The sequence below is a fragment of the Adiantum capillus-veneris genome, chromosome 11 (assembly GCF_014529385.1).
Source record: "Adiantum capillus-veneris isolate H3 chromosome 11, ASM1452938v2, whole genome shotgun sequence".
Taxonomy (NCBI): domain Eukaryota; kingdom Viridiplantae; phylum Streptophyta; class Polypodiopsida; order Polypodiales; family Pteridaceae; genus Adiantum; species Adiantum capillus-veneris.
This window is the reverse complement of record NC_140941.1, coordinates 131,474,727-131,483,220: the sequence shown is the minus strand read 5'-3', so window position 1 is coordinate 131,483,220 and position 8,494 is coordinate 131,474,727. Positions and strand designations below refer to the sequence as shown.

General features: G+C 45.3%; 1 protein-coding gene across 3 annotated transcripts; it reads left to right on the top strand.

Annotated features, from left to right (window-relative positions):
* The first annotated feature begins 546 nt into the window (after positions 1–546).
* Positions 547–8,185, top strand: LOC147448019 (uncharacterized). 3 transcript variants are annotated; one of them, XM_086523919.1, is made up of 6 exons: positions 547–2,179; positions 2,373–2,439; positions 2,648–2,765; positions 3,235–4,053; positions 4,188–5,685; positions 7,398–8,185. In XM_086523919.1, exons 1-6 carry the CDS (start codon positions 2,041–2,043, stop codon positions 7,898–7,900), a joined length of 3,144 nt encoding a protein of 1,047 aa, XP_086380045.1. In that variant the 5' UTR covers positions 547–2,040; the 3' UTR covers positions 7,901–8,185. The 3 variants fall into 3 exon arrangements, with proteins under 3 accessions (XP_086380045.1, XP_086380046.1, XP_086380044.1); XM_086523920.1 differs by having other exon boundaries at positions 548–2,179; positions 2,648–2,726; positions 4,185–5,685; XM_086523918.1 differs by having other exon boundaries at positions 549–2,179; positions 4,185–5,685.
* Positions 8,186–8,494: the final 309 nt, after the last annotated feature.

The following is an 8,494-nucleotide window of genomic DNA, read 5'->3' as shown; positions in this document are numbered from 1 at the left end:
GCAATTTCCAAGTTCCATCTTCCAAGCGAAGGGCAGGGCTTAAAGAAAATCCTTGGAGACTTGGAGTTGGAGTTGGAACTTGGAGGAGATAGAAAAGAGAGAGATAACAATGGGAACACTTTGGTATGAGGAAGGAGTCAGAGCGCTCTGCCAAATCCACTCATGGTACCAGTGTGGTAGTGAGCTAGCCCTATCTTTCCCTCCAAAAGCTTTACCCGCGAGATGCAGAAGGACCCACATCTCTCTGATATACAACCCACTCTCTCTCTCTCTAGGTTCTCAAATGGGCCCCACATTCTCTCTCCTCTACACACATACACACAGGCTCACACTTTCTCTTTCTGCTACAAAAGCTCTTTTCTACTACTTTTGTCCTCCCTCTTCCCGCGCTAGGGCCCCTTATCATGTCCACTTTTTAATCTCTCTCCCCCTTCTCTTTCTACCAATATGCTAGAGAGAGAACCTTCCTACACGCAGAATGAGCTTCTCTCTCCTTCCTCGCTTGTTGTAACTTATGGCTGTGCGCTTCCTCTCTCTACAAATCTCTACTACCCTGTTTTCTAATTAACACAACACAATGAGCGTCTTTTGCTGCGACAGGTACTTGGGAATGTTGAGATCGCGAGGAGCTCTCTCTCTCTCTCTCTCTCTCCTCTCATCTCTAGACTCTGCACATTGCAATGAGTCTGCATGCATTGCGCTTCTCTCTCTACAAATGAGGAGCCCCCCTTCATGCATGCAGACATTGATGGGTTTTGTGTGTTTGCTTCGATGAATTGAATTGTCTTTCAGCAATGTTGTGCTGTGCCCCGTATCTCTCTCATCTCTCTCTTCAGCTTGCAAGTTGCAACAGCCCACTTTTCTCTTTCTAGCCCCTTGTTTTCTTGCCAACGAGACGACAGCAATCAAGAGGAGCTTGCAGTGTGGGATCGCGTCTACTATTCTCGTATACTCGTGTTCTAGCCTATGAAGAGACTGGGCATTGTGCGAGACAGATAGAAAGCCCTGAGCCTCTTTCTCCCTGCTCAAAATCTCCTTGCTATCTCCCACACAGGGCCTACGGGGCCACGTATGAAGCAACGCTCATTCTCTCTCTTATTATGAAGCAATGTGCTTGATGGACGAAAGGATGCAAACTACCCATGTGCGAATTTGAGAGAGAGAGAGAGACACACACACAGGGAGGGACTCCAAGGAGCGCCATTTTTTCTTCGCAAGCTCTCTCTGTGTGCCAGCGTGTGGAATTCAGCGAGAGAGAGAGAGAGGTTGAGAGGTTCTCTCTCTCTCTCTCTGTTTAGAGAAGAGAGAGGTGTTCTGTTGCCGCCGTTGCGCATTGGAGAAGTTGAGGACTCCAGGTAGCGGGAAAGGGGAAAAAGTGGAGCCAAAGAAAGGGTGCGCTCGTATGGGTGTAGAGAGGGTCGAGGGGGCAGAGCACACCATCGAGTGAGAGACAGGTGTTTGCGTAGACAGTGTAGAGAGAGATAGAGAGAGTGTGAGCGAGTGTATGTGCGCGGCAGCGCGTGTTGACGAAACCAGCAAAACTCGATGTGTATGTGTGTGTGTGGGGCATAGGGGCTGGTCTGTAGAGGAAAGCCGGGGGAAGCTTTTACTCAGAATTTGCTACTCTACCTCTTTTAGCTTTCCCTTTTCCTGCCCACTCCCACGAGAATTGTTATGTCGCTCGCACCTTTGCTGAGCCCTGCCTCTCTTTTCTCCTCTCACCATCCCCTGCTTCCTCTCTAAGTTTCGACTAGTGGTTGCTTCAGCAGCAGTCCTCTTACGGCCGGATGCAGGTCTTGATGCCTTAGCTCCCAGCTAACTGCATTTTGCTCCCCCACTCTCAGCTTGCATGCAGAGTTATCTCAATTCTGCACTCGACTGTCCCCGACGAGAGTTGCATTCTGTGCCAGCTGCTTTACGACGAATAATTCTGTGCTGTTGGCTTCCCGTCGCTGCCTTCTTTCGACCAAATGCAGACGTGGTGCAGGCCTTTTTCTTACTGTGGTTCATTGCATGCACACATGAGCTCTATCTCCTGACATGAACGGACGGCGTCACAACATGGGAACCAGGCAAAGAGATGGCAGAGATGAGGACTTGGCCTTATTCCATGACATGCGGAGGCGAGAACGGAGAAATTTTCTCTACCTCTTGGCAGATGATGTTGATGTATCTCCAAGTAAGATCCAGCTTTACTTTGTGCTTCTTCTTAGTGACCTGAGCTAGACTTTGGCCTGTTTTCCCTTGTCTTTTGAGCTGTAGGTGGTGGTGTTGTGAATTTTTCATATTGCCACCCATTTGCAGATGCTGTAGTCCGGCATGAAGTAGTTGCATAGGTTGCAATAATGAATTTTCTGCATTCTGTGTTTCAGCTGCAACGCCCACTCGAACTGGTCGGGAGCTTCTTCCTCTAGATTCAGAGAAGAATGACTTTGACTGGTAAGTTTTCTGTGACATAATCTTTCTGACTGGCGGCAATAAATGTCTGGAATATTGCGAGAAAATTGTGAAACAATGTACAGTATGTTCAATGATTACATGTATACATAAGGATGGGAGGATTGGAGTGCTCCCCGCTACATTTGAGTGCTAAGGGCCCATTGTCCACCTGATTCTTGAGTAACAATTCAGAGCTATTTGTGTGCAGGCTTTTGACTCCACCTAGCACTCCCCTCTTCCCATCACTTGATCAAGATGGACCGATTGTCAATTTGTCGCAGAGACGGGTACTCACTAGATCTGCTTCAGTGTCTAGGTCTGCACGGGTAACGATAACAAACCTTAAGTTTAAGCCGACTGTGGTTAAGAAGCATCATATGGTTTCTGAGTGTGACTTCTGGTGTGAGAAAAATTGTCCTTAAGTTGTCTGGAAGCATTCTTAAATTGTGAGTTTGTCGTGCATGTCAATCATGAAGCTTCAGTTGTAGAGAAAGTTCATCAGATTTCCTGTATTTTAGTTTGAGGAATAGTCTTTTGCAGTTGAGTACAGCATCATAAACTTGTGCATTTACTGTGCTTTTGCTTTCTACAATGTACTAGTACGTAGTGTTGTTATTCTTGTGCATACTGAGGGGATGTACGCTATGAATGCATGCTGTAGGATGCATTGACATATATTTGCTTGCGGTTGTGGAATGCAACGTATGCTTGAGTATGCAGTGGTTGTAGATTATGGATAAACATGGATGTGCAGTACAATGAATGCTTGCTCTTACGTGAGTAACTGCTTCACAGCTGTCTTATCCACAAGAACCTTCTCCCAAAGTCATACATGGTGGAAATCCAAGTCCGAAACGCCCTAGCACGGCTTCATCTACGAGCAGCACAGTTAGCACCTGTAGAGGAAGGCCGCTATCTCCTTCACTCACAAGCAGGTCTAGCCCGACCATGAGATCTTCATCACCATGCAGACCAGTTACTCCCACTGGGAGAAACTCTACTGCTGCAACTAGGTCAAGCTCAAGGTCATTGACACCTACACTTCGCCGCAACAACACATCTCCATCGTCGGCAAACAGAGCTGTACCTATGAGTGGTCGAAGTAGAGGAAAATCATTATCACCAAAGTTGGGCCCTTGGGAGCCATCTCTTCCAGGGTTTTCTGCTGAGCCACCTCCCAATCTTCGCACATCTTTGTCTGACCGCACGTTCCAAAGGGGTTTTTCGCATATCTCCAAGAATAAAGCAAAGATTAGAGGCTCCTCTGCAGAGATGTTCGATGCCAGTAGCCAGTCACGATGGCAGGCAGATTCTCCTGATGGTTCGGGAAACTGGAGCCTAAGCTATTCCAATGATCACAGCAGCTCCCAGAACAGTAAGGCTTCAGTTGTCTCATATGATGATGATGTGGACATGGCCGAATCAGTCTTGTCAGGTAGCGTGAAGTCTGACAGTGGGTCGAAACGTGCCAATGCTGTCACCTCAAAGACTGAGGAGTCTTCTTTGAGGAGATCTGTCTTGCCTGCAAAACGACAGATGAGATCTTCTGGGGCCACTGGGGATGCAATGCCTTTCTTGTCTCTTGCAGCCAGAAAGTCGTATGAACGACAAGCGGTATGTATTGTCCTTTCTCAATTCTCTGATGTGAGCTTTTTTTTGTTCCCTTTGGTCAAAGATGTTCTTGGTACTTAGTCCTCATCGATACTGAATTGACATGGCTTCCTTTGACATTGAAATGACAACAGCAGGTGCAGCGCCGTAATGCACAGGCAATGTTTCGACCTTTATTATCAAGCGCTCCAGTAACATCGTTCTATACCAGTAAACCTAGTGGCATACATCTGCGATCGTCAGGCCTTTTCATGGACTCTTTTTCTGCTCAAAGTAGTAGTATGCACGCGCCTAGAAGTGAAGGCTTGCATGTGGAGACTGCAACTGAAGCTGCTGCCGCCAATTCAAAATGTGAGCAGCCTGCCCGTGAGGTCTCTCTAAGTGGAATACAGGAGACCATAGAGGAGGAAAGTGAATGTAGCTTAAATTCTGAAGAGGAGAATTTGGGATGCCAAAGTAAGTATTGTGTGAGAGACAGTGAAGAAAGGTTGTCTGGTTCCAAGGGGCAGGCAGACAACTCTGCCGATGGTCATAAGCTCAGTTTTTTTAGCACTGCTGAAAAGAATAAGGGATTACCAGTAGGGAACATAAAAAACTTGCTTACAAATAGCGAAGGTACTTGTGTTCTGCCAGCTCAATACCTAAAGCAAGGGCCAGTTGATGATAAAGCACAGCATGAAGACACAAGTTGTGCCATGGATTCTGACACAAGTGAATTGAGTATCCCTGCTGATAGCTGTGTAAGAGGAAGGCATACATACCAGGGTGCTGAAGACCATGCATCTGTAAACACCTCTACAGGACAATCAAAGGACATTGACCTCACATCAGAGGAAAGCACAGTGAAAGAGAATCATGCAGAGGATCAAAAACCAGCCTCTTCGGGCAAAGCACACCCATCATATGTGGGCATTGGTAATGGGCTCTCTCAGCATGGATCCCAAAGAGTGCTTAGTGACCTAGGGTCATTCAGAAAGCACAGTCCAATGAAGGGTTATTATACTCGCTCGCATGATGGCTCATTGTTTGGTGAGAAGAATGGCAGCTGTGACTCCTTCATGTCTGATTCACATAGCCTTGTAAGGAGCTTGGCTTCAGCTCTTGGCAGCGGGAAATCCGCAGATCTTGAAAGCTTGGGGGGTGCAATGGTTGGAAATGCGCACTCTGAGTCTATAGCTGTAATGGACACAAGTCGTTCTGTAGAGAGGGTATCGAGCAGTTTAGATCGAGACTCATTGAAGAAGGGAGTGCCCTTGTGTATGGCCCCAACAGAGGTGGTCGATGATGCTTTTCATAGTGATTCTGAAGTCTCTGCCACATGTGCTTTTTCAACATATTTCAATGCTTCGGTCCAAGATGGGTTACATTCTCTGGTGACTGACTTGCATGAAATTGCCACTGAAGCATCATCTTCTGAGGTTTACTCAGAAAATCCCCTAGTGCGTGTCTCAACTTCTGATAGATCTGCCCAGCAAGATGTCCTATCATTAATTGGCAGTTGTGCCCCAAGAATTACCATGCTTGTTGATGATGCAGTGCAGCATGGATGTACAGACGCAGCCTGTACTGGGCAATCAGGGAGGTACTCGGATGCTTGCATTGCCCGGAGGCTTGCAGGAGAGACCTTAACCACTGGTGAGGATTCTCTTATTACTAAGTACTCCTAATAACTCTTTTCTCATGCTGTGCATCATTACCACGTTTTGAAGTTGGGTTTGTCGAGTCTTTTACTGGCAAGTTTTGTGCATTGGATTCATATTCTATAAAGGTAGAAATGCTAATGAAGGACAAACAGGTTGAAGTATCTTTTGAAGCAAGAGTTGTGTCAAGTCTTTTAGTGACAACTTCTTGTGCACTGGCTTCGTATTCTATGAAGGTAGAAATGCTAATGAAGGACATAAACAGGTTGAAGTCTTTTTACGTCTTTTGGCTTCATATTCTACCAAGGTAGAAATGCTAATGAAGCATCACAAACAGGTATCCTTGACGTTGAAACTTGTATCTCCACAACAGCCACCAGATGAACCATAACTATCTATCAAGACATTGTAGAGCCGTAGAATGCGTTGTTGGTGGAGAGTGTGCACCTGAATAAGTAAAAGATAATTTTTTTGTGTCTCTGAGCCATTTAAAGAGGCTCGTTTCAGAGTTTTTTTCCCTTGTCTGACTTTTCTAGCTTTCTTGACTTATTGTGAACTGCCTTGCAGCTTTGCAAGCTTGTCCTTGGTATGATCTGGATGGTTTTGTTTTTCTTCTCTTAGAACTTGTAGGAGGTTTCCATCTGTTTTTTGGAAGCAACAGCAGATGGAACCAGATGGCAGGCTTCTCCCTCCCTTGATAGTGGGCCAATCCGGAGACTATGTTTTCGATAAGTATCCAAATATACAGCTCAACTGATACAGGGCAAAGGCTGAGGTCTCCCAAGCTGGTGATTTGGTGTCTAGTTGATTTTGTGGAGGTCTATTGCACCTTTCACTATGCTTGTAGGTTAAGAACATAGGTTTCTTACTGTTGTTGTGTTCTTGACTAAGTGGTTTGGTGAAGGTCTCAGAAGCTACCAATGCAAGACCAAGGAGTGGCAACAGGTGGCAATATCTCATAACATGACTTGAGAATCCCTTTTCTGATTAAAGCTTGAGAAAATGCATGCTACTCTAGTAGCTTGATCATAATAATACCCTTTTGAAATAATGAACCTATTTTGGGTATATGTGGCCTTATAAGAGCATGTTTCGATTGTTTTTATTGCTGGCTGAGTAAACCAACCATGCAGCATTTTTTGTTTCTCAGTGGCTGGTGGCCAGCTATGTCTGTTTGTTTCGAGGCTGGTCTTTCACAGCAGGGGCAGCACAAAAGACTTGAGCCTCTGCCCTAATCGGAGAATGGTTTCGATGCCTTATCTGAATTTAGTCTGCTGATTATTAGATTTTATTTGTTTTGTCATGCTGTCCATTTTGTCCAAGTCAATTGTGTGCTGATATCCATGCTATTGCAGTTTGCCCCTCTTCTCTTGTCTTTAATTGTTGTGTTCTCTCTCTTTCATTGGCTTTTTTTGTAGTAGTAACGTTCTCAACCTAATGTTTAATGTGCTTTTATATTAACAAGATCTAGGACACCCCCATGAACGTGAGTGCTCTCAGTTGGATTTTTTTGGTGATATTTCATGCATAGTCATGCAGACAATCAGCACAGGTTATGCATATGAGCCTCCTAGGTAAGTCATAATCATGCCTTCACCCATGCTACAAATGCTTGAACCAAGCTGATTGGATTCCCTCTTAGTGAACAATCCTACTCAAATGAGATTTAGGACAAGTCATCTGACCTGTGAAGTCTTTGTGTCGCAGATGATCCAACGCTAAAGCAACTGCCCGGTGTGCCACTGTCAAAGCGAAGCCTCACTCTTGAAGAGGCAACGGATACAATTCTCTTCTGCAGCTCCATAGTTCATGAACTCGTCTACAAAGCGGCCACTTTATCTATAGAGAATGAGGAGCAAAAGGTCTTGAAACCATTGGTCTCAAAGAGGGATTTTGTGGCGCTCTTCGGTTTTTCTGGAGCTGACAGCCGGTCTAATGGAGTGAAAGCAGCAAAACCGGCAAGAAACCGCAAGCGTCAACCCCTTGCCAGTACGACCGTGTGCGAAACGTCAAGCTTTGTACAGAAACAGAGGATGGTGCATAGGCAAACCCCTGCGGTGACAATGAGGCAAAGTCCCATGGAGAGGATTGAGAATGCCATCATGGGAAATCACGAAGAGATGCATGAACCCACGATTGCGACGCGTCCAAAGAGGAAGATGAAGCAGGGTAAACCAGCCAAATGCAGGTGTAGCTGTTGTATGATGTGAAGATGAGATTTTGTATGTGGTTTTTGTTGTTGTGCATTTTATGTTGACCTTAGGCACTAGGAATACATGCAGTGACATTGCTATGTAGAGTAGCTATAACTGATATAAGCATGTCATGGCCTTCTATAGTGTGCTGATATTAACCTCTGTTGAGATGTGTGGAATCAATGTATATTACTTCTAAGTACAGGTCCTCTGGGTTTGGTATGTGGTCAAGGAAGAAAGAGCATCAAAAGTGCAGAAATGCATTGGCCTTTGTAACATAAAACTTGGTGTTTTGCAGTATTTTGTGATTGTTAAGATGGTTTGTCTGCACATGATTAGGGGTATGCTTACACTGGTGTTGTCCTTCACCTTGGGGTGGCTAGATAGAAATTGGGATTTAATTCTTAGAAGATAGCAAAGTCATTCAAGGAGAAAACAGCCCTACTCATGAGTCAGCCTCCTAAGAACTTCACGTCAAAATGATTTCCTGAACTTCACAATAATCTCTAATTGCCTACCCACTTATTTTTATGTGGGAGCAGATGTGACCTTGCTCTCTCTCTCTCTCTCTCTCTCTCTCTCTCACTCACTCACTCACTCACTCACACA

What these genes read in the sequence shown, in the direction of transcription:
- LOC147448019 (XM_086523918.1), top strand. Translation starts at nt 2,041, where the DNA reads ATGAACGGACGGCGTCACAACATGGGAACCAGGCAAAGAGATGGCAGA. An exon ending in GAGAAGAATGACTTTGACTG is followed by an intron (nt 2,440 to 2,647) that starts GTAAGTTTTCTG and finishes ATTTGTGTGCAG; the next exon opens with GCTTTTGACTCCACCTAGCA. An exon ending in AGTCGTATGAACGACAAGCG is followed by an intron (nt 4,054 to 4,184) that starts GTATGTATTGTC and finishes AAATGACAACAG; the next exon opens with CAGGTGCAGCGCCGTAATGC.